This window comes from Pocillopora damicornis, chromosome 6 (assembly GCF_964200805.1).
Source record: "Pocillopora damicornis chromosome 6, jaPocDami1.2, whole genome shotgun sequence".
Lineage (NCBI taxonomy): Eukaryota > Metazoa > Cnidaria > Anthozoa > Scleractinia > Pocilloporidae > Pocillopora > Pocillopora damicornis.
Window position 1 is genome coordinate 23,103,688 of NC_142675.1, and position 24,785 is coordinate 23,128,472.

Below are 24,785 nucleotides of genomic sequence, written 5' to 3' on the forward strand. Positions count from 1 at the left end.
ACGTAAGAATTGTTTGGGAGATACTGGTTAGCTTACTCTCACTGTAGGCATCTTTAGCAGTCGGAACGGAAACGCCGAAGAAGACGTCAATTAACAAGTGAATATTTCAATTGATTTTAGTTAGAATTTCGCGAATAGCTGGATGTATTTACCGTCTCTTACGGCGCCACACCTCAATTTCAGGATAACGTATGAGAGCAGATTGAGTCCCAGCAACTGTTGTTGAATTGACAAAAGGCCGAAGCATCTAAAAATCTACGAACGTATAACTAGCCGATCAACCTTACTATTTCACTTAATGTAAAAAATTTCAAGGAAAAAATTGACAAAAAATCAAGAAAAGGGTAACATTAGTAATTTGGTAAAAGGAAAATCGTCTGATGATCCTACAAAAACTAATGATTCCTGTCTTAGCTCAACTAGTTGGCACATACTGGTAGAGTGTGTTGATTGTTTTGTCTTGTCTGATCTAATCCTTAAACTGACACATGTGTTGTTTCTGTGTATTCAGGTAGAGAACCAAGTACAAGCAAAGTTTGACTTGGAATATATCTTTATTGAAGGTAAAAAGGTTAACTTGTTAATGAAATACTGGCAAAGCTTCGCGTTTGAAGTCAGTGACATTCCTATCACTTGCTCTTGCACAGTAGAATTAGAGAAACAGTTGAATAAGCTTGAAGACTGGAGGATGAAGTTGCACTCTTCAAAGACACTGATGATTAAAGATTCACGCTATTTGTGATTGTTTGAATTTCCTTCAAAATGCAATGGCAATTTTATGGCTACCACTACTTGTCGAGAATCAGTTCATATACCACTCTTAGAGCCTGTTTATTCCTTTACCCAAAGTAAGAATTTTCGTCAAAAATAAACCTGGGAACCTTGGCCTTTTTTCTGCTTTCTCCTTTGTTTATATTTCCTTTTTCGTCGATAGGACACTGCTCCGACTTTCACACTAGACAGCCCCCCAGAGGACTGCAATTTACCCTTGGTACTCCGAGAGACCCTGCTATGTTTGACACGATTGTCATGGCAAATTTGGTAAGACTTACAGAACTGTGTTGGCTAAAACTGGGCTTTTCGTCTTTATTTGCTGGAAAACGAATCGTTAGCTTACCAAATTGATTTATTGTCGTACCATATATTTGTGCATGTAACAGGGATACTTTCAGCTCAAGGCTTATCCTGGCGCCTGGTCTCTACAGGTTCGAGAGGGAAGATCAGCTGAAATTTACGAGATAGAAAGGTAATAGGCTGTAAAGAAACATGTACGTCACTATTGTGCTCTTTGCATTGAATTGGCAAAACGCGAGGCAGCCATTTTGAAATTTAGCGCTCCTGCTATAATCACCTTGCGCGAAGTGATTAAAGCGAGGTATGACGTAATCCTCGACCAATTAAAGCGCATCTCTGCAATCAACGGAGCAATTACATTTAATTCAGATATGCTTTGATTGGCCTCTTAAGCTTCTTAAGCCTGGGAAATAAATGAAACCCAATGTAATATCCTTCAATCTCTATTCTGTTCAATCGCTAAACGTCGGTTGGGTAGCTTTTTACTGAAGACAACTGTTAATTTTTATACTTGAAGTGTTTCTGGAAGCACAAAGGAAGACGACGGCCATTTTACTGTCGTCATTGACAGCTTTATTGGAAAACTGCTCAAAGTGAAGGTAAGATTGACTTCATGGAAAAATTCTCGTTTGGAAAAATGTATTCCGTAGATATCATTGGAGGGTTCCTTCTTGTTAAATGTCCTACGTGTGTATCCCTCAGTGTAATTACAAGTTTAGTTTTATATCCTGCTTCTATCCAACCAGCCGTATGTAACAATAAGATTTCTGTCGCGTGGTAGATGATGAGGGCGAAGTCCGAATCAACTATGACCCCTAGGAATCGGGAGAGAATTATCTCATTGTTTAAATTGGTGTAAATCCGCCTGACATTCAAAGCTTAAAAGCAAGATAAGCTCCTGTTTTTCTTCTGTTTACAAGTGCACATCATTAGACCTTTCACTTTACTTACTGTCTTCACGAATTAGATAGCGCCGGAGTAGCATATAGAACGCCAGTAGATTTATACCAAAAAGGAATATGAGCGAAGTGTCAGGGAAAGTTGACAAAATGCTGAGGGGGGTGGGGGGGCTGTTCTGGAGCATTATCGCCTCACGAGGAGTAGTCAGAGTAATTTAAGTCCCTCTATCCTTTGGAAACCGGGATAAACTGCGCTAGTTGTGGGTAATTGGCTCTGGTTGTTTACTGACCGTTATTAATCATATGTTCAGGTAAAGAGAAAACCGGGCATGGAAGGGAAAGATCTGCTCAGTGATTCTGACAGCGCGTCCTCGGGTGGTATCTGGGACTCTTTATCAAGGTAATCTATTTGTATAGGTAATCACATGAGGCCAAGTACTATTAAGGATTAATTGCACGAGAGTTTTCAAAATTTTCCAAAATTGCCCGAGTCGCGAAGCGACGAGGGCAATTTGGAAAATTTTGAAAACTCAAGTGCAATTAATCCTTAATAGTACGAGGTCTCATGGGATTACTTGTTTATCAATAAAGGGCAAAATTTATACGAAGGAAAATCACGCGCGCAGTCTATTTTTATCTGGGAAGCAACGGATTAGCAATGCAACGGATTAGCCAATCATTAACAGGTAATCATGCCCTCTCTTGATTACTAAAAATGCCCTCGATTAAGAAAAAAATGCCCTCTCTCAACCAATCAGCGCTCAGTAATTTTGCCCTTTATTGATAATGCCTTATATCACCTGTTCCCTTTGTGAGATTTTTGAAAGCGAGAAGGTAACGCATTAATCCAATTGCATAGAAAGATAGTTGTCTGGTTTAAGAATGCGACTTGAGCAGCTATATAAGAGTGTCATATTCATTTGAATCATTAACCGTCCTTAAATCGACTCCTTTATGGCTAGTTATGCAAGCCTCGTGATCCTAACAGTACACTTGGAGCAATGCTTACTTGCTTGCTTGCGATGTAAAAGTATGACCTACAAAAACGTTTTCTTCCCTCTTTATTCAACAAAGTGTCGTGATATTCAGACTTAATAACTAGATTCCATAAAAAATGTCGATTTTTGTTTCCCTTGGTCGTTAGCGGCATTTATGTTAATAACCAGAAACAGAGCTGTATTTTCCTTTTTAAATAGCATGGTTGGCAGTGAAACTAAAGGAGACGTCCCCAAAGATGAAACCATCAACGTTTTCTCCGTGGCGTCCGGTCATCTCTACGAACGTTTTCTGAGGTAAACAAAAGGAAGCTCTATTGATATTGTTTCTTGTTTTCTTGTGTCTGCTTTATACATTATGTTATAATTATGTGAAAGGGAGAGGCGGACGGAATCCTCGTGAACGGCCCGACCTATCTCAGGCCGAGCATTTTGTCGTATGACCATACTCTTTTTCACAAGTAAACGTGAACGTGGTCGTGACCTATGCGTAAGCGTGATCGTGAATGCGAGCGCGGTTGTAATCATGATGGTGAGCGCGATCGTTGGCGTGATCATGATTATTGTTAATTTCTTTCTTCCAGAATCATGATGTTGACTGTTATGAAGAATACCAAAAATCCAGTGAAGTTTTGGTTCTTGAAGAACTTCCTGTCCCCAACTATGACGGTAATGATTAATGATTTTACTTCCGATCCAGTGAATATAGCATAGTCTATAACAAGAGTTAAAAAAGTGATGTCTCTGGAGTTCATTTGTTTTTCTTGACTAGAGAAAGCGTACCACTCAAGCGATGCTTTAGGCTTTGTATATGTGCGTTGATAAAAGTATATTGTTTCGCGCGTTTAGCCTTCGTCCAAACTGTTGTCTTAAAACTGGCGCTCTCCTTTGCTGTAATTACTTTCTAGGCGTTTCTACCTCACATGGCCGAAGAATATGGCTTTGAGTATGAACTTGTTCAATATCACTGGCCTCACTGGCTTCACGCACAAACGGAGAAGCAGAGGGTCATCTGGGGGTGAGTACAACTCTCTTTTCCATCCTGGAAAAATCCTCTCCATGTCCTATTTATTCTTATCAAAACATATTGTGCATTTTCTTAGTTACAAGCTGGCTCAATTACTTTTTCAAATTCTTTTAAGATAATCTCAGAACCTTTGCATTTGCCATGATCTTCCAGTGTTTGAGACATTTCATCGCTTCCGAATTAATCATACTTTTTAAATTTCCTATTTCGTGACTTTTAGATACAAAATCTTATTTCTGGATGTACTATTTCCGCTCCACGTGAAGAAAATTATCTTCGTAGATGCAGATTTAGTAAGTATTTTTCAACCTTTAAATGGTGCATTAGGTTTTTTATCTCGTTCAGTCCTGACAACTCCTCACTCTACATTTCCATTTTTGTTATGGTTTGTTTGATTCGTGGGGACGCTGTATACACTTACTCTTCTTTTTTTCCTTTTATTTCAATTGGCGGTGCCATCATTTCCTCTTTTTATGAAGGCTTAGTGATTTGTTAATTTATAAGTGATGATTTACTCACTATATTTGTGATTGTTTAACGTTTTCAGATAGTAAGAGCTGACTTAAAAGAGCTGAATGAAATGAACTTACATGGAGCACCCTATGCATACACGCCTTTCTGTAGCAGCCGCAAAGAGATGGATGGCTTTAGGTAAATTACAATTTATTATATCTTGTTTTCTCGTATGTTTGCCTCTGCTCTTATTAATTGCTATTGCAATAAATTTCGTGATATTAGAATCATTTTCCCGGAAAGTATTTAGGCATAAAACAGAGCTCAAATATACGTTCATTTATATAACTGTAACGTCATCAATAATACGAGGAAAGTGGTTTCGCGATTTTTTTCCCAGATTCCCCTCGCGGTTTTTTCCCAGATTCCCCTCCCACCAACGTTTTCGTTTGTTAAACAAACGCTAAGTGAGCGAGCTTGGAAATGAAACTTTTCCTCAGCCCTACTTTAAAGACAAAACATGCATTAACGTCAATCGGAAGGGATTTGTGATAGAGAAGTTGTGATCATTTGACGCCTGCGTTCTCTTAACCATTTGACCTCTTTGACTGACATCTAATTTCTCCTTACAATATCATCCCTGAATCACACATCAGGGTCATAAGAATAAAGGAAATGATCACCAACTAGAGAAGCTCTTGATTGTTAAATAAATTCTCCTTTTCAGCTCCTTGGGAAATGTACAGAGAACAGAATGGAGAATATGCATACTGATGATAGGGCGTGAAGGGTCAAAGCCTCTCCCTTCACTACTTACCACTCAACATTACATTACTTCATACCCGGTGTTCTAAAATTGCCCGATCTAAACATTGTTTTCGAACAGCTCTGTTTACGATGCCATCGCAGGTTCTTCCAGAGGTGAAGCCGCAGTGATAAAAAAAAAAAACAAAAAAAACACTTCCAAATTTTTATTGAATTACATTTATCGCAGCTGATGCCATAATACATTTGTGTTTCTGCAGGTTTTGGAATGTTGGTTACTGGAGAAGTCACTTGGGTGGAAAGCCGTATCACATTAGGTGAGGAACAGCCTTATAAGTGACTGCAGTTCAGTTAGAGTTATAATTGCCGATGTTATTCCAACCTTTTACTTTTATTCTCTGTCTATTGCAGTGCGTTGTACGTCGTAGACTTGGATCGATTCAGGCGACTGGCCGCCGGTGACAGGCTAAGAGGACAGTATCAGGCGAGTTGATACTACCCCTAGACAAAAAAAAATAACCAATGACAAGTGAAGAATTGATTATAACAGGTTAAATGCAAATAACGTCTCTGCAGAAAAAAACCAAAATGAAAAAATCAAGGTTTCGAGGTAGTTTGAACTCCGAGCCTCTCGGCTGCTCAGTTGGCGAAGCATTAATTTTATCCGCGAAAGGAAGTTGCGAGGCTTCATATCAGCCTGGGTTTTTTTACTTTGTCCTTAGTTTGTGTTTATTTTTATTTCCTTCTTTAATCGACGTTCGAAGACGAAATCCAGTTAATTTGTTTGTTATTTGTTAATCAGGGCTTGAGTCAAGATCCCAACAGTCTTTCCAACCTCGATCAGGTGAGAGATAGATTATCCAGTTATATTTGACTTGACAAATGTAAACTTCGATGCTGTTGCTTAAGAGCAAACGCCATCAAGGATTAAATTTTTGTAGAACAAGGATCTAATTGAAATTATCATCCTATGAGCTAGACTAAGTCATGCATACGCATAACAATTTTATAGATGGACGCTAAAATTAAGACATCCTAAAAACTGAGGTGAACAGGAATATAATTTTCCAACAATGCAAAGAACAGTGGACGCGGGCGTCATTTCGGAGGAAATTGCGATTCGGTGTTGATTCTCCTTCGCGATTGTCGAAGTGGCAAAAATTTTTATTTTAAAAACATTAGTAATTTGATTTATTTTGGGGATCAGGAATAGAGACTGTTGGTATACCTTTAATTAAAGATGGCTTTACTAATTTTTTTTAGTCACTGAGTAAGACTGACGATCGTACAGACGAAAATACGAACGGACGAACAGACCCTCTTACGGATGAAGCGACTGACTCCACATTGCTTCAGTTAAACTTTTCCTCCTAGCATTTCTAATTCTTAATCTCTACAGGACTTACCTAATAACATGATCCATCAAGTTCCCATCAGATCCCTCCCTCAGGAGTGGCTGTGGTGTGAGACGTGGTGTGATGATGAGTCATTGAGCACAGCTAAGGCGATTGACTTGGTATTGTATTCTCGTTTCGGGCAGTTTTTAATTAAGTGTTGGACTACGTTGGTTTTTCTTTACTTCGATATGTGATTTGTCAAGAAAATTCGCGCCACTTCAGGGCGTGAAATTAATTTTTTTCTGATAGCCACTTGGCTCCTAAATTATTCAAAGTGGTAGCCAATTCAAAAAAGTTGGTCGCCATTTATAAAGACGGACAAAACCTTTTTTTTTTTTAATGCTGTCAGCGTTCTATATTTAGGTAGACCCTTCAAAATTAAATTAGGAAAAAGATCTTTCACATGCTACAATGTGGACACTAGAATGGATGATATGCAGCACCTAAATCCAAGATGGCGTCTAGTTATCAATCGAGATGCATGTGCTGCGTTTTGGAAACAAACTTAAAGAGGAAGTTTGCCGCGGATTTATCTTTGCTGATCTTTTTAATTCTCTATATCTCTTAGTTAGCATATGATGAAGCATTCTAGTCGCCAATTTGGCGACAAATTTTCAGGATTTGGTTGTCAAAATGAAAATTTTAGTCGCATTGGGGCCTGTGTTAGGCGGAATTTCACGCCCCGTCACTTTCTCAGCTGATCAAATGCGAAACTAAAACCAACCCGAGTTTTCCCGCCGATTGCGTATTTTGACTTTGGTTTCTTGGTGGCTCATTGTGTGTGTTTTCGTTGTTCTGACTGGCCGTTTGGTTTACGACACTCAATTGAAATGTGTGTTCAGTGTTATTGAGCTAGAGTTTAGTACTTGGCTCTTTTTCTGTTAACGCACTCGTGTTTACTTCCATACATGCAAACTGGTCGGATATTTGAGTAGTTCATGTTTGTTTTCTTCGTTCTTTTTGTATCTGTTCGTTTGTTTGTTCCTTTTTTTTTTTTTTTAAGGAAAACGATATCCATAAAGGGCTATACCGAAACACCGTTTCTTTTGAATTGATGCAATTAGCAATAAGCAATAAGCAATAAGCAATAAGCAATAAGCTATGTTTTTTTCAAGTACTCGTTTCAGTAGTGATCTTAGCTGCGAGGATCTCTTAATTTCTTCTCTTCACCGCAGTGCAAATATATGAATTTCATATATCTAAAATCATCATTCATCACTTGGATGGTTTATTTGGACCCAACATATTGACTAGCTCTCCGTTGGCTTGTTAGATCAGTTGGTAGAGCGCTGCACCGGTATCGTAGAGGTCATGGGTTCAAATCCCGTACGGGCCTGAATTTTTTTCCGGTCCTATTTTCAACTACTCGTTTCAGTAGTGTTCTTAGCTGCGAGGATCTCTTAATTTCAAGCAATAAGCTAGTTTAAGGATAAAAATGGTTCAAACTGGTGCTCTGATAAGTTTGAGTCACAACTGGTAACAGCTATATGGAAACCGAGTCAGAATCAAAGTGCTCTGTGAGCAAACTCGTGAATTGACACATGATTTTTGAAATTATGTTTAATGTTATCTGGTTTAGGGAATTTTGTGGTTGATTGTCATCTAGAGTACGAGCAGTAGTTCAGTGTTCGCTAATGTAGCAAAGAAACAAAGTAACGTTGGGACAAGAAGGCATTACAATTGAAATGATCATGCTATTACATTTAACAAGGTGGATGATGTAATGTGTTTTAAACGTCTATCATTTTTGTTTCTGGTTCAAAAGAAAAGGTTGGAAGTAAATGTGGGTGAAAAGTGAAATTTACTGTCTTTCGTTGTAAATATTAGAAAGTCAAGGCAATACTGTCTTAATGAAAACATTAACGATTCCCTCTTTATCAAATGAGACAAACGGGAACGAGTTTTGAGTGATATAACTAAGCCAAGCCTGCCACCGTCATTTTAGGAAAGCACACTCCGACATCCGTCAGAAGGAGGTCATCTCGGGTAGATTTCCGATTACGAAATCCGAGCTCGCCCGATGTTGTCTTCGTGATGAAGGCCCTACACGTGCTTCGTTTTCGCTCATGACTTCGTATTAGGCGTAAGATAGTGCTTTTTTTTTTGTTGCTTACCTTCATTACAGACTCCACAAAATTTTTGCGATGCCTCCTTTTCACGGATGACCGATTACAACTACAACATAGTAACACCTCCACGAAATCTGTCAAAAGGAGGATTTTAAAACACCGGAAATGGAGAGGAAAGATAAATGATACGGTCGATTGACTCCCAGACAATTGAATGGTCCAAACTAGCAAAGGCGGGAAATTTGTCATCATGCGAGATATCAAAGTATCTGTTTGCTCACTCAATTCGTATTCAGCGTTCGGCCGTATTCCAATCGATAATTTCGCTTTCTGAACAAAATTTCCAATTCTATGATGGCACGTAAATTAACTTGTCAAGAAGTGAGTTCATTGTTTGAGAGAAAGTTGTCTGAAAGGTGAGGTCTCTCCTGAAGTCTACTATGAAAAAGAATTCGCGCAGGATGAAAAAAAAGAAAGTAGACTATAAAAGGCTGCCAGTATCTCAGAAGAAAAATCCTTTCACTGGACGTGTAGGGGAAAGAGGAAACAACATGAAAAGGGGGTATAACGTCAGCTTAAACGATATAGAACGCCAGCCTGCCAAACAGCCGAAACTCGCACACATCAAGAATGCCAACTCAAGCGCTGAGGCTCAAATAAACATAAACCCATAAAAAAATTCAAACGCCAATCAAACTGTAAAGGCAAGCACCCCTTACACACCAAACACGACCACATGCATCACCAACACCGCAAACGCAAACACCATCTCCTCCATTAACACAACCTCGAGCACGACCAGCACTGCAAACACATGCATCATCCTTACAGTAAACGCGACAACGAACACAAACCTGGCCCAGCAAAATAAAAAAGATGGTGAAGTAGAATTTGTAAAGACCTCTCACAGAAGCGCCTCAAAGGCCGGTAAATTCCATCTCTCGGAACAGGACATTAGCACCACTTCAACTGGAGACTGGCTCACCGACCACTCAGTCTGTTCTGAGGGAACAGTTCCCTCACGCAAGAGGATTGGAAAATACAACTTTGGGGCCTATTTTTAATTTTTCTGTTCAAAAAGGCCAATTTTCATAAATCCTGAATACTGGCAGCCATCATTGGGTGTTGGTATCTACTGTAGGATGCTACACTCCTTCTGTAGTTTATCTGTACGACAGCCTGTTTTCGGGAAGAATTGCAGCCCTCGTGCAGAAACAGATTGCATCAATTATATACGACGAAGGAACCAGTTTTAAGGTCATTGTACCAAATGTGCAACACCAGAACAATTCCGATGACTGTGGAGTTTATGCTATTGCTTTTCTGGTTTCGCTACTACATGGCCTCAATCCTTCTAATCTGACATTTGACAGGAAGCTGATAAGACAACATCTTTTAAAGAGCCTGGAGAGTGGATCATTCGACCTCTTTCCCCTCTCTAAAGTACCCGAGTGTCGAGACAGGAGGCCACTTTTTGTTCAAGAGGTCTCGGTAATGTGCGAGTGTAGAATGCCGAGGGAAGAGTCAGACTCGAATTCTCCTTCTCGTTGTGTGAAATTTTGTAGCTGCAAGGAGTTTTTTCACAGGAAATGCATTTCAACAATTATTTTGGAAGATTCAAGTGCAAACTGGCGTTGTCCAAACTGCGAAAGAGCCCTTAAGCAGGAAGAGAAAAATAACCATTAATTTAACATGTAGTATTAAAAACTGATTCTCAGAACTTCCCATTAATTGTTTATTAAGATAATCGTCGAAGTGAAATATATATGTGTAGTAATTTTTTATCTATGTAGAAGTCAGCTAAAAGAATTTTTCAAATGTATTCATGAGAAACTGTTTCTTATAGATCTTTCCCTAAGTACGCTCTTGCGTTTAGAATTGAAAATCCTCATCTAAATATTGTAAAAAATATTATCGTAGAATATTTTCAATGATGATCATGGCACAACGCAGATAGAGAAAATATAATAGGTGAGACAAATCACGGATTATCCTTGTCGACAAAAGTAATATCGCCTGCTTTATTATATTCAAACTTAATCTCCGTCCAATCGAGGTAATGTACAATTTTTTTTATCAATTACCATATTAGAAATAACAATATATCGTAACTGCGTTAAATTTATTTCATCAGAAATCCAGAAAATTTCCGGTGTTTTAAAATCTCCTTTTGACAGATTTCGTGAAGATGTCATTACGTTGTAGTTGTGATCGGCCATCTGTGAAAAGTAGGCGTCAAATGTATTTTGTGGAATCTGTCATATAGGTTAGCAACGGAAAAAAATGCAAATATCTTAACGCTAATACAAAGTCATGAGCGAAAACGAAGTAAGTGTTCCTTTCTACTCTAATTTGCGGCTCTAAAATGCGAAATAGGGCCTTCATGAAAACATCGGGCGAGCTCGGATTTCGTCATAAGATATCTACCCGAGATGACCTCTGGTGTTGTAACATCCTCCTTTTGATAGATTTCGTGGAGGTGTTACTATGTTGTAGTTGTAATCGGCCATCCGTGAAAAGGAGGCATCGCAAAAATTTATTGGTGTCTGTAATATAGGTAAGCAACGGAAAAAAAATGCAAATATCTTAAGGCTAATACGAAGTCATGAGCGAAAACGAAGCACGTGTTCGTTTCTACTCTGTTTTGCGGGTCTAATATGCTAAATAGGGCCTTCATCACGAAGACAACATCGGGCGAGCTCGGATTTCGTAATCGGAAATCTACCCGAGATGACCTCCTTCTGACGGATGTCGGAGTGTGCTTTCCGTCATTTTAGATCTCCGCCTGGGTAGATTTACGTCACGTGCTAGGCAACGTATAATCAATAACAAGATAGAATTTCATTTCAGGCCTATTTATCAATTTTGTGGTGTGTAATTTTCGCATTTTAGTACGTTGTATATATGTTGAATCTTCAAATTGTCTTGAAACTTACAAGAAATTTGTTCTTTAAAAATTCACTGAAAATCGGTAGCTAAAATTGTTTGTCTAAGTGTTATTTGATTTTCGTGTTAACTTGTTATTTAGTCAGTCGCCGGCATCTTTTGTTGCTTCACACAGGAAAAACACATGCGACGAAACGTAATGATCAATTTTGTCGTCAATCTCACGCTATAACAGAAAAAGCTTTTGAACATCTGTAAACTCCGAGCGCTTCGCAGTAAGTGATATTTTCAATGAATCTTCGGATTGTTTTCAAGTTCAAGGATTGTAAATTACAATTTTATGAAAACCGAAGGTTGTTGTTATTTCAGTGTGAATCCTTGAATGCTTGCCAGTCGCTGGCGCCGCTTGTTGAAACTAAAACGAAAAAAAAACTCTTTTAAGATTATCATTGGCTTCTTTTTCACCCCACCACTATTCTTAGCAACAAAGGTCGCCATTTCGTCTGTTTATTGCTCGCCAAAAACTATCAAATGTACTCAAAAGCCTAAAATCTAAAAAAAGTTTACAGGAATCGACCAATCGAGCGAGCGAGCGAGCGAGCGAGCGAGCGAGCGAATGCTATTCCCCACATCGTACCTATAACTCGCTCTTGCGCATGCGCGCAATTCACGAGTTAAAAAGGGCCAATTTTGCATTCATCCATTTATTTCTTCGTTCACTCCTCGCTCAGTCATTCATTTACTCTTATCCTGATCTATCCAGTAGTTCGTTAGATTGCATACTCATCTACGCTTTGTCTAAAATTCCATCAGTGTAATAATCCCTTGACAAAAGAACCTAAGCTGCAAGGCGCTGTGAGGATCGTCAAGGAGTGGCCTGATCTGGACAATGAAGTAAGAAGACTGCAGGAAAGAGTTGCTGCACAGAAGCCATCTTCAAAAGATAGCCAAGAGTCAACTGAGCCAACAGGTAGAGTAAATGCATTTTCGCGTACTGACGCATCAAGTGCTGTGGCTGTGTGGCCGTTAGCTCTTGCCAAAGGTGCTACCCTTAGATTCAGGAAAGGGGGTTTTCTAAATTCACGGGTTAGCTGTAGCCAAAGCTTTTCCTACCCCACCACCCCTTATGATAATAGTTTTAGTGAAGAAAAATCGTTTGTCTCAACAATGTAGTAATTTCTGATGAGGTTCGCGATCTTTCGACTGCATACTCCGAATCTTCTTCGGCGGACTTTTCTATTGGAACATAAAGTTCACCCGTGATTTGCTGGTATGCAACAGCTGTGATTGGTGAATTTCAAAACAATCTTCCCTTAGTGGCCCGCTGTCATACGGCCATCCCGTTGTTGTGTAATTACTTTTGCGGTTATTAGTATTATTCATGTTATTATTATTATTATTATTATTATTATTATTATTATTATTATTTTTACAATTGTTATACTTTTTGCGTTTATTTTTGACTGCAGAATTTGCTTACCCTTCCTATCTTTCAGACACGCCAACAATCAAGGACAAGATAGAACTATAGTTCCTAAAAATTCCTTTCATGGACAAAATATATTTTCGTTCTTACTCCCCCCAACCCCCCCCCCCCCCCAAAAAAAAAAGAAACAGTTAAATTGCATTGTGAAAGCCACAAACTTTTGTGTGATAGCTACAAGATGTTTTTTTCCACCATATGCGTCCTTTTTGCCCCATTGATTGGTTATTCCATTGAGAACTTGCGGAATAATGTCTGGTAATTAGCTCCCTAAACACACCCTTTCCCCCTCAACGCAAACAGTTTTTCGTAACATTTTTTGCTTTCTTTATATGCTTAGTTCTTTTCTGTTAGAGGTAGTTTGGTGCAATAGTAATAGAGAATTAGTTTCTAGTGAATTGTTTTCAGTTTCGACAAACCGTTTCGTTGTTCTTCTAGCTAGTGAGTGCTGCTCCCTTGCAGAAACTTAAGATCGTTTTCGTGGCACAAGATAGTTCTCTTAGTCCAATGGCACCTTGAGGAGGTTTGATGATGCACAAGGCATCCATCAACAGTTCTTAAGCCTTTGACTCTTGTGCATATTTCACATAGTACTTCTTACTTTACTGAATATTCTCCCTTATAAATAAAGATGTGGGCTTGTTATTTAAAAATGTGGTAGTTAAGCTTTATATGAAAAGAATTGCTAGAAACTCAAATAAAAAAGACGAAGTCGGGTTTTAAAGAGGATTGGTTTTTTGCTTGTTCAAGTTTCATCTTCCTAATCATTTTCATTGAATCCTTGGCTGGCATCTTTCATCTTTTCGTCAGATATTCCTTTTCGCATTTACCAATTCAAAATCTCAAAAGAGTTTCAGGACGTGCTCACCGATCGTAATCTGGTCAACGTGCAACAGTATTAAGATGCTGTCAATACTCAATTTTTAATAATGCGAGACGTCGTCCCTGCGGAGTTTACCCAATATTTAATGGCGACGCCATAGCTTTTAATTGTCGTGATCGAGTCCTAACACCTGCCGGCAAATAAAGAGAAAGCTTAAGCTTGTTGAAATAACGCGTTTAACTACCTCCACAGTCAATTTTACCTGTCTACTGGGGAAAAGTGTTGCCAGCATGGAGACCGAAAACAATGCATTCTAATCCTAGTAGTATGCGCGAAGTTTGTCATCATAGACCTAGTTAAAAGACGTAGCTTGGCACGCGAATCCTTTAGTTCAGTGGTAAAGCTTCCGAAGTACTAATCGGAAGATCGTTGGTTCGACTCCTATTGGGGGCACTCTGAGTTCTTTTTCTCCCAGTACAACTTCGTCACTCACATATTAACATCATCATCTACGTTCTTCATTGCTTCAGTGTATTATGGTTACCACTTTCATTTAAACCACAAGGATAACTAGGAGAAAAAAACTAGAGGTCTTTGTACAAATACCCATAACTAAATCTCTTGAGTGGTGTTTCGTTAGTCCCCTCGCTTACATGAAGTCAATCTGTAGCGGGTGAACAGGACCCTCTTAACATGGTTTTGTCTTGCATCAGAAAACGACCATAAATTTTAGTTTCAAGTGAACTAAATTTCTGTACCCTTACCTAATTTTCCGGCTCATTGCCTCAGTCTTTCTCACTATAAACCCAGACCCTCTTCAACTCTCAAAAACTGAAAGGCAATTTGTGGCAATAATGACTCATCTGTCGTGGCTCCTGGTCGATAGGTTTGTTGGTTACCGGCGAATGGGCAAAAAAAAAACAACAAACAAACAAAACAAACAAACAAACAAAAAACTAAATGAAAAGTTTAAGCTTCGATGTTTTTTGGAGCGACAATTACCTATAAGAAGGCGTGCGGTGATCTGATGGCGTGTGGTGTCCTGGGTAGCTTTTCATTGCCAAAATCTAATTTACCAGGCCTCCATAATCCCATACCGTCTTTGAGAAAGTGATTTTTGGCTTGCGGTAAAGTGAAAAAGGTCAGCAATTTACTGTTAAAGCATACGCTGAACAGACACATTTATTTGTCCGTTGATTAACACACAGCCTTTAATTAATTTTAATGTAAATTACATACTGTTTTCTGCTTTTGACCTAAGAAAGCGCATAATGTACTCATTTTCTCTTAGATTGATTGCTTTGAACTACTTGGAAACTAACTGCTGGAGAAGAAAGATAAAATAGCTTAGTTTCTTGCAGACTTCCAGCACTTCCCTCGACATATTCCAAGTACAGGTCTATTGCTACAGTGTATGTTCCAGCTTTAGTAGTGTCGTATTCAGAAGAAAGATCGAACTTTGACAAAACGGTTTCCCCAGCGGCAATGGTCAAGAAAGCGCCTGCGCCGGGATCTTCTCTCTTCATCATTATACCTTCTGGACTCAGCTCCTTTCCGTCTCGGCTGACAGTCAGACCGTTCACGGCTAGGTCGTTCAGCGGTGTGTTCCATTTTAGCACGGAATATGCGCGGTCACCGTTATTTGTCAGGCTGAAGTCGCATACAACTGTGTCTGTTGTTTGATAAGAAGTTAGCGGACACTCGATTGAGGCAGAAAAAAGCCTGGTAAAGAAATAAATGATAATTCTGTAAACTTCTATATAGATTAAAACGTTTTTGCTGGGGTGTTAGGATGCAGGTTTTGGGCTAGAAAAGGAAAAATGAAATTTGCCCGAAAAAATGCTTGAACATTAATGATTACTGAATGACAAGAATATAAGTAAACTTCTAAATTGGTGCTCTTTGATCATCTTTTCTTATCAAATAATAAAAAGAAAAATTTTCTAAGATAATAAAAGTTGTTAAAACAATTTTATATAATGTCTTTCTACCCTAAAGCCAGATAAGTCTGAATCATCGTGAATGACAATTAATTGAACCGAAAATTACCATTTAATTTCCAATTTTTTAGTCTATTCTCTTTTTTTGCTACTAATTTTATTTCTTTGTATCACACTCACTCAGCTTCTCGTGGATCCTCTGCCCTCACGTGTGTTGTTAATACAATCAAAGTAGCTGACCAACTGCAGAGTAATATCTTTGGAAGGATCAGGACTGTCATCTTAAAAAAATACACAAGATCGTAAGTATGTAGAATTGAAATAACTCAATAAAGAGATATGTAAAAAAAAGATGATTAAGGAACAGATTAACAAAAGGTTCTTAGATGATTCAAGTTTGTGCGTATTTGTTAATTTTTCAGTCATCTCTCTTTCTTTTCTCACATGTTTGATCAATAAATGAAAAATGGAGCCAAATTCATTTCCAGTCGCTCTGAAGACACGTTGCACTGAATACGAAGCATCATAAGAAAGGCCATTTTCTTCGTTCTTCACAGCTTTACTATTCTTGATGATCCTTATTCATGAAAAGTGATAGACACCCGCCAAATGCCGGAAGCGTTCTCCGTATGGCTTCAATCTCGTAATTTTTTTTTTCTTGTTACTAATTTTGATAAATGAAAATACAGGTTAACCTTTTCACTGTGGAATGAACAGTTCCATTGAGGCTTGTTGGAAAAAAATTGAACAATTTCTTTTCTGGAAAGTTTATCTACGCAGACCGAGCTGTTTACAGAAGAAGGACCCCTCATCTGTTAACTGTAGTAATAAATAGCTACATTATTTTGACAAATATCAAACAGGCAGCTAGTTTCAACTTACTATTTCGTTCGTTGGAAGAATTGAACAGTTCTGGCACAATGATTGTTCAAACGCCGATGTTAATAATCCGCGCTGAAACGCCATCTCACTAAAAAAATATTTATTCATCTAGCCCTAGCAGACAAAAAAGCATTTTTTTTTCACATAGAGACAATTCAGAAGCACTGTTGCTCGGGAAATGTTTTCTAACACATTTGGATGTCTTTGTTTAGTATGCAGTGTCTTAATAAGTAAAATTGTTCATATGAGTTGTTTGCCTGTAAATTAATACTTTAAGTGCTTTCGCGGTTTTTGAAACCACCTGTTGCTCTGCAGTTTCGCATTAGTTTCAACTAATCAAGTGAGGAATAATTTTAATCCTCACAACGCATCCTTTACAAAGTTCCGTCTCTTATGCTAACAGCATCAGACAAAACTAATCGCGAATTCTCAGCAAAACATATTGGTTGTAAGCACCTTGATAATGCTTGTGATTAAAAAAAAATTATCGCTTAGCCTGATGCGATAAGTTTTAGGTAATAATTGGAAAATTGGCCCTTACTTGATTTGCTTGAAAAATGTGACTCGGGCGAGGAATTACAAAGTTTTTTGTGCTAATTTCTTTTGCTGCCAGTGGAAGCAACTAACTTTAAAATTACGAGAGGCAGTAGCAAGTAAAAAAATTGGAAATCAAACCGAAGCAAAAGTCGGCAAAATTTTATTGTTAATGTTTGGCTTTAGAGACTTCGTACACATCCATTATCAGATATTGAATAACATAAGTATTATGAGCTGCGGAGAGACCGTTGTTATGCGGAATGAAAAATGCTCTTGCCATTGCCACTGATCTCTCCCCGCTGTTTAGTTTCCATAAAGGAATCAATAAACATTATTTATAGCTACCATTGGACAGCGAGCGCGCGGCACATAGACTGGTAAGTTACGTTAAAATTTTTTTATTTGGCTTTCCGCCTTGCCAAAATAGTTTTGCATTGAATAGTTCTGTTGACGGCGATTATATCGGGAAGCAAAGTTTCGGTTGAATACGCAAGGCGTTCAGGAGAGTCATTATGGGAATGTTATCGATATGAGAAATAGCAAATTCTTGAAGAAGTCTTAGTGACTCAGTTTAAAAAGAAGAATACCTTGACCTAAGAAAAAAAAAGGCGACCTGAGTCGTCAATAAAAACTCCTTTAAAACTGTGGACGGAAATTTGCTCAGCTAATAGCGCAACTAACAGGATAATTCTAAATTGAAGCTAAATTATCTTCAACTAAACACAAATAAATGCTGTACAAATGTACATAGGTGGTTTCATTGTCAATTGTCTCAGTCAAATAATTCGTTAGTTTTTCTCTAAGAAAACCAATACACGTTGAAAAACGAGAGATAAAAATCCTCCCATATCAAGCGTATTCCTTAAGACCGTGCAGGTGATTTTGAAATTACAATATACTTTTCAAATCTCTTTTTATAAAGAACTAATAACTCGCAGGTTAGTTTGAATACATGTCGTTGAATCTGAAAAAGGCTTTGTTTCTTTGCAGCCAATCATGCGATTCTTGTGGGTATTGCTTCTACTGACGACAACAGATGGAGAACGAATAGTAGAATCTGATAACACGTATGTAATAAGCTACACCTTCCTTTTTTTAAAAAAATATGATTAATTCTATTGCAAGGGTGCATAGGAGGGATTTATATTGATGGGACTTTTCATTTGGCGAAGCTATGTTACCTTTTGGATACTATAAAAGACCACGTCAATGAGTAAATAAATTCAAGAATTTAATTGGCTTGAACGCAAGGATATATGACCCATTATACCACGTTTAGGTATTAGCTGAGACAAAACAGGTAGAACTACAAAAAAATGATACTTTTTCAATTGGTATTTGTTCATACAGAATATTCTCCTGTCTCCTTGATTGTCCACCGAGCTTCAAAACTATCAACAAGATTGAATGTAAGTTCTATTTGAGAAACAACGGTAAACAAGACTATTCAGTACTGAAATGGCGCACACCGCTGGATGGACTGAGATCGAATTGCTTGGCGGTCGATACCAATGGCAAGAAGCTACAATACGATGGTATTTACACGAAGCGCTCCGCTCCAGGCCCTGACCAATACTTGCTCGTCAAACCTGGACAAACAGTGTCGTCCACCTTTGACGTTTCAGATGCGTACGACATGACCAAAGCCGGCCTGTACTCTATGGTAGTGGACACTTATTTAGAATATGTTATGGGTAGTGTAATTAAAAAGCCAGTTATCCAATCTAACATAGCTCATTTGACATCCTCTTCCGTAAGTTACGAGATAGTTGATGGAAGTTTCATGAAGCGAACCCTGGGCCAAAGAGCGCGTTCTCTTGAAAGATCAAATGAAATTCACGAGGAAAGTCTTACCCGGGAGGGTTTGGACGTCAAATTTGATAGGAGAGGAGAAGAATCTAACGAAATTAAATATTCCATACAGGGAGGATCTAAAGCCTTGAGAGACGAAACAGAAGTGGCAATTTTGGCTGCTAACACTAAAATAAAGTCAGCGATTCAAGATATCGAGAATAATCCCAAAAGAGCTAAAATTTGGTTTGGGAAAACCGCTATTGATGCAAAAAACGTATTCGTAGATATGAAAAGGAAGTTGGCACGGAAAGAAATGATATATATCTTTAATGGAAAGAAATGCGAAAAAGATATGTTTGCGTACACTTACCTTGGCTCACGAAAAATATTTTTCTGCAAAGCGTTCAATAAGGCAGAAACGTTAGTTGGGTTTGATACCAAAGCAGGAATAATAATACATGAGCTGAGTCATGCATTAACTTACACAGACGACATAACATACGGTCAGCATTCTTGTAAAAAACTTGCCAAAAAAAAGCGAAAAAGGCTGTCAAAAATGCTGATAATTACGAATATTATGTTGAAAGTGCACCAAATCTATAGACTTGCTTTTACCGTCTGTGCACTTAGTCAACGATACTCGCTGAGATATAGCGCTGTTTTTAAGCTGAGGGAGCTGACTCTAATGGGTTGAAACGGTGATATCGCGACCGACAGAACTTTTATATTAAGGCTTAAATTATGTGTATGGGGGACTGGGGGTCTTACGATATATTTAATTATAAATAAGAGGCAAGGGGGATCTTATGATCGAGTTGAAATAAAGGAATGAGCGCGAGGAAAGTTTCCAATTGTTTATCCGAGAGGGCCTATGTTAGGTTTAAATGTTTACTCAGATAAAAGTAAGTAAAAGTTGCCTGACGTCAGGCGTTTTTTGCAAAAAGTCTAAGATGGCGAATAGGGGAGTCCCCTGTGTTCTCCGGCCGAAATGTTCGCAGTTTTTTTTCTCTAAAATATTACTGCACACCTGGCATGTATTTTAAAACAAAATTGATATACTCCTTCTTTGAATAGGCTCTCCGGAGGGAATAAGAAGTATTAGATTTGAATACAGAAATGGAGCATTCACAAGAAGTAATGAATATTAAATCTTTTTTACAGTAAAGGCGAAGTTGATGAGACACATTGTTTCACCAGATTCAGTTACTACTTCTTGTACAAGAGATCTAACTGCTGTAGCCGCTATATTTAAATGAAAAAAACTTACACGAAACCTGCTCGATTCGAAAACTAGGGCTATTTGTTTGTTTTTACACTTTGCAAACATCCATTAATGAACAATGAAAAACAAGTTTTGCTAGATAAAGCTAGAGTGTATCTGTTGCATTCGAAGTATAAAACCAGACAGCACAATAGCAGAGTATGTGAATTAAGGCGCGGTTTTCTTTAATCATTGATAACATGAAAATTAAAAGAAGTTACGCAACCTCTTGCTAAAACACAGTATGAAAACAAAATTCTCTCTTTTAAAGCACTTGATATCTAATCATTTGTCAATATCAACTACTCCAAAACATTCACCGGTCACCGACGAAACTATGAAAATTATCCGGCCGTCAATGTTTCGAAAATGATTTCAAACAAAATAACAAAATAATTAAATTCGATAAAATTAGGATGAAAAGATGTTTGTTTTTTAATTTTTCGGAAACAAACCTGAGGGGATATCGATTGACCATCAAGAAAACCCTCAATTAGCCATTTGAAAGATAAGTATTCTTAGATACAGCCAGATTGTAATGAAAGATAGGAATATTGTGGACATCGATAAGTGTCCATTAGTAAGAAAACTCATTGCAAAGAGTCATAACAAGCCACTGAACACAGATTAATCAAACTGGTTAGTTAAATTCTTTCAGTACCTTTGGGAGCGACTGGAAAATAATAGGGGTTCGTGTTTTCTTGGTAACCGAAGCTGGCCGGTAAAAAATGATCTTCGGCATTTTTAGACTAGGTAAACAACCATTAGGAAAGGTAAATAATCACGTCAATTTCCGAGATGCAACGTGGTTGTTGTGGGAAGAAAGAATGCTGCCAGATATTACTTTACATTCGTGCTCAATATAAGTGAAACACACTCTCAGAGTCATCACTGAGACATCGACCACGTTCGAGGCACATAACTTGGTGAGTTGACTTTTTGCATGCTGTGGACCAATACCATTGTTTACTGAGAAGTTACTGGAACTTGCTGCTCGAGGTAGTAATCATGAAAGCCAATATCTGAAATAATCCACCACTTAGAAATTTTTGAATACCAAGAAATTTATAAACGGGAGTGCCACTGAAAAGATTTCTTTTAGGTTGGCCTCAACCTTTCACTTAAGCTCCGAACTCTGATCGCTTATTCTATCGACTAACTGTCATGCATTTCATATGAGTAAATTGCTTGTTGAGAACGGATCAAAATCTCTGAAAAAATTATCTTGCTTCACAGTTTACGATGAAGTTCTTGTGTATATGGTTGATTTTGGGGTCGATGGAAAGTGGACGAAGCGCCCCATTTGACATTTCCGATACCAAGTGAGTACTGAATGATCTTTTTCAATGACAAATATTGTGAATTCCAGTACAGAGATGAAAACGGTAAGAATTATTTAAACTTTAAATCAAATAGAATCACTTAAGCTATTACTTGATCACGACGAAAACTGCGTCACTATGTAATTTAATTCAAGAGTTTTCACTTGCTCAGACATCAGACACCATGGTTAACGAAGTATTACACCAAGTAAGGGGTGTCAGCTAAAACTCTGTCTTTTGTTTTGTTTCTATGTAATGAAACAATAATGCATTGAAAAGATTAAGTTTGAGCTTAAAATAACAAAATCATCTTTTCCACAGAGTTTTCTCCTCTCATCTCGACTGTGCGTCAAACTATGAAGCAGGAAACAAGATTGAATGCAAATTCCATTTGAAAAACAACGATCAACGAGACTATTCAGTGCTAAAATGGCGTACACCGCTGGATGGACTAAGATCAAATTGCCTTACAGTCATTACCAATGGAGAGAAGCTACAATACGATAGTATTTATCTGAAGCGCTCCGCTCCAGGCCCTGATCAATACTTGCACGTCAAACGCGGACAAACAGTGTCATCCATCTTTGACGTTTCAGATGCGTACGGCACGACCAAGGCTGGCCTGTACTCTATAGCGGTGGACACTAATTTAGAGTATGTAGCAGGTAGCTTGTCTGAGGGCCCACTTACCCAGACTAAGATAGAACACGTATCTTCCCCTGCCGTAAGTTTCGAAGTTGTAAAAGGAAGTTTCATTAAGGAAGCCTCGGGCCAAAAAGCGCGCTTTCTTGAAAGAAAATACCGGGATTCAAAGGAAAGTTTAACAAGGGCGCGCGCGGCCTCGGGGGATGAGTATATAAGAAAAGCAAATTATACCGCGGAAATGTATAAAAATCCGCCTGCGCTGGCGATTGATGGTGATGGAAGGGATGCATTACTGGTAAATAAAACAACAATAATCTTTTATGCTGCCATCTTCAACACGATATTTGCCTTTGAGGTCTCAAAAAAACTGGTTACGAAAGTGCTAAAATTTGGCTTGGAACTGCTCCTATTAGTAAACCCAGAGAGGTTTTTTAGACAAAATGCTTGCTCATATCTAGCTCTCAGGGGCGTGGGAACCACTTTTTAATGGGTTATACAGGGATATTTCGGCTGCAAGAGGTTCCGTATTCAATAACTTAAATTGTATGTATGCAGAGGAGTTTTAAATCAGTGTTAAAGAAGTTTAAGGTTACTCAAGAAAATAGCGGATAAAACTTGCTGGGGCTTTAAAGAAAACGCTTCTCGTATTATACTTTTAATGACCAGAGATTCCAAGAACGGCGAAAGCTGAGCCTTGTCTGCACAAAAAGGCTATTTTCTTAGTGATGGGCTACATCCAAGCGGCAAATAATTCAGTTAGTGTAATATTTTACCAAAAATTAAAAACATAAAGGAACCGTAACAAAAGATAAACTTATTTGGCCAAGAATAAGAAACTTTTTTATTTTTATTTTTTTGCACCTCCGCCCTCCTTGAATAAGCTCATGAAAAGGAAAAATAAGGAAAATGTAATATTTCATACCACTGGAAGACAAAGACATGCGAAAATTGAAATTAAACAGGTGTTCTTTTTTCGGATCGGATTGGAGGATTTTGGTCGTGTCGCGTTCAAATTTTCCAATCCCTCCAAAATATGTAACATTCTTATGATCCCCTACACATTGACAGTAAATTGGCGGTGAACTTTATGTTTCCTTCCTTTATACTCTGTTGGCCACGACTGATCCCCCTGCGCCCCCCCTGAAAACCATGATATGATCCCATTTCACTCCCACAAGTGATCAAGACAGAATTTCTCCTTAAAATATCAATACAATATCATGCAGACACGTGATGAGAATTAAATAAATATTAAGTAGGTGATTATTAGTTGATCCAATACCAAATTCTCCAAACTAGCATCACAAGAACTTTATGACTGACAGTAAGGAGAATTACTAACGAGATCTTGAGAGTTTAAGGGTTAAGGCATTAGTCATTATTATCACCATTATTAATAGGTGGATGATTGGATAGGGAAATAGAATGGCTTTTAAGGGGGTATGGAGGGTGGGGAATCACTCGTCAGTACATTAGAACATTACAGAACATTAAAACATTACAAAATCCGCCGACCCCCTCCTCCCTCGTGATAAATAATGCTGGTCTGTAAACTTGGAGAAACTACGTTTTATTTTAACACAAAGTTGTGTCAAAGTTGCCAGCATGGAGACTGAAAACAATGCATTCTAATCCTAGTTGTATACACGAAGTTTGTCATCATAGACCTAGTTTAAGGGCGTAGCCTGGCACGAGAATCCTCTAGTTCAGTGGTAGAGTTTCCGAAGCACTAATCGGAAGATCGTTGGTTTGACACCTATTGGGGGCACTCTAATTTCTTTTTCTTTGAGTACAACTTTGTCACTCACATAATGAAATTTTCCACCTTCTTCATTGCTTCAGTGTATCATGGTTACCACTTTCATTTAAACCAATGCTTCCCACGAGGATAGCTAGGGGAAAAAACTAGAGGTCCTTGTACAAATACTCATAACTAAATCTCTTGAGTTGTGTTTCGTTAGTTCCCTCGCTTACGTCAAGTCAATCTCTAACGGGTGAACAGGATCCTCTTAACATGGTTTTGTCTTGTATCAGAAAATGACCATAAATTTTAGTTTCAAGTGAACTAAATTTCTGTACCCCTAAATAATTTTCCGGCTCACTGCCTTAATTTATCTCACTATAAACACAGACCCTCTTCAACTCTCAAAAACTGAAAGGCAATTCGTGGCAATACCGTCCCATCTGTCGTGGCTCCTGGTCGATAGGTTTGTTGGTTACTAGCGAAGGGGCAAAAAAAAACAACCAAACAAACAAAAAAAAAAAACTCAAGGAAAATTTTAAGTTTCGATGTTTTCTGGGGCGACAATTACCTCTAAGAAGGCGAGCGGTTATCTGATGGCGTGTGGTGTTCAGGGTAGCTTTTCATTGCCAAAATCTAGTTCGCCAGGCCTCCATAATCCCATACTGTCATTGAGAAAGTGATTTTGGGATTGTAGTAAAGTGAAAAAGGTCAGCAATTTACTGTCAAAGCAGAAAATGAACAGACACATTTATTTGTCCGTTGATTAACACATACCATTTTCATGTAAAT

The 24,785-nt window shown here is 38.2% G+C and overlaps 3 protein-coding genes across 4 annotated transcripts in view; 2 read left to right on the forward strand and 1 right to left on the reverse strand.

Moving 5' to 3' along the window:
- The window catches only part of LOC113682052 (UDP-glucose:glycoprotein glucosyltransferase 1), a 29,913-nt gene extending 16,141 nt beyond the window's left edge, over positions 1 to 13,772 (forward strand). The window contains exons 32-47 of one of the 2 annotated variants that reach the window (XM_089208490.1): positions 512 to 563; positions 935 to 1,041; positions 1,161 to 1,246; positions 1,592 to 1,673; positions 2,285 to 2,373; positions 3,170 to 3,265; positions 3,553 to 3,637; positions 3,877 to 3,986; positions 4,216 to 4,288; positions 4,543 to 4,646; positions 5,474 to 5,530; positions 5,625 to 5,697; positions 6,016 to 6,057; positions 6,613 to 6,729; positions 12,379 to 12,535; positions 13,062 to 13,772. In XM_089208490.1, the coding sequence (XP_089064616.1) occupies positions 512 to 563; positions 935 to 1,041; positions 1,161 to 1,246; positions 1,592 to 1,673; positions 2,285 to 2,373; positions 3,170 to 3,265; positions 3,553 to 3,637; positions 3,877 to 3,986; positions 4,216 to 4,288; positions 4,543 to 4,646; positions 5,474 to 5,530; positions 5,625 to 5,697; positions 6,016 to 6,057; positions 6,613 to 6,729; positions 12,379 to 12,535; positions 13,062 to 13,096 (1,365 nt within the window). In that variant the 3' untranslated portion in view covers positions 13,097 to 13,772. Of the gene's footprint in view, positions 1 to 511; positions 564 to 934; positions 1,042 to 1,160; positions 1,247 to 1,591; positions 1,674 to 2,284; positions 2,374 to 3,145; positions 3,266 to 3,552; positions 3,638 to 3,876; positions 3,987 to 4,215; positions 4,289 to 4,542; positions 4,647 to 5,473; positions 5,531 to 5,624; positions 5,698 to 6,015; positions 6,058 to 6,612; positions 6,730 to 12,378; positions 12,536 to 13,061 lie in introns of both variants that reach the window. The other variant, XM_089208489.1, reaches the window with a different exon arrangement.
- Positions 13,773 to 15,035: 1,263 nt separating this feature from the next.
- LOC149044522 (uncharacterized) lies at positions 15,036 to 16,849 on the reverse strand. The gene is made up of 3 exons (XM_089208571.1): positions 16,694 to 16,849; positions 15,992 to 16,092; positions 15,036 to 15,593 (listed from the first exon to the last, which is right to left on the reverse strand). Exons 1-3 carry the CDS (start codon positions 16,799 to 16,801, stop codon positions 15,149 to 15,151), a joined length of 654 nt encoding a protein of 217 aa, XP_089064697.1. The 5' UTR covers positions 16,802 to 16,849; the 3' UTR covers positions 15,036 to 15,148.
- Positions 16,850 to 21,526: 4,677 nt separating this feature from the next.
- Positions 21,527 to 23,038, forward strand: LOC149044523 (uncharacterized). Its single transcript, XM_089208566.1, has 2 exons — positions 21,527 to 21,607; positions 21,929 to 23,038. The coding sequence occupies exons 1-2, from the start codon at positions 21,528 to 21,530 to the stop codon at positions 22,737 to 22,739; spliced, it is 891 nt and encodes a 296-aa protein (XP_089064692.1). The 5' UTR covers position 21,527; the 3' UTR covers positions 22,740 to 23,038.
- The last annotated feature ends 1,747 nt before the right edge of the window (positions 23,039 to 24,785 follow it).

Bases quoted from the DNA above. Each gene is read 5' to 3' on its own strand.
- LOC149044522 (XM_089208571.1), bottom strand. From the start codon at position 16,801: ATGAATAAATATTTTTTTAGTGAGATGGCGTTTCAGCGCGGATTATTA. The intron at 16,093-16,693 runs GTAAGTTGAAAC...TATTTTTTTAAG, and splicing joins TTCTTCCAACGAACGAAATA to ATGACAGTCCTGATCCTTCC. The intron at 15,594-15,991 runs GTGAGTGTGATA...TTTCTTTACCAG, and splicing joins GAGGATCCACGAGAAGCTGA to GCTTTTTTCTGCCTCAATCG.
- LOC149044523 (XM_089208566.1), top strand. From the start codon at position 21,528: ATGAAGTTCTTGTGTATATGGTTGATTTTGGGGTCGATGGAAAGTGGA. The intron at 21,608-21,928 runs GTGAGTACTGAA...TCTTTTCCACAG, and splicing joins TTTGACATTTCCGATACCAA to AGTTTTCTCCTCTCATCTCG.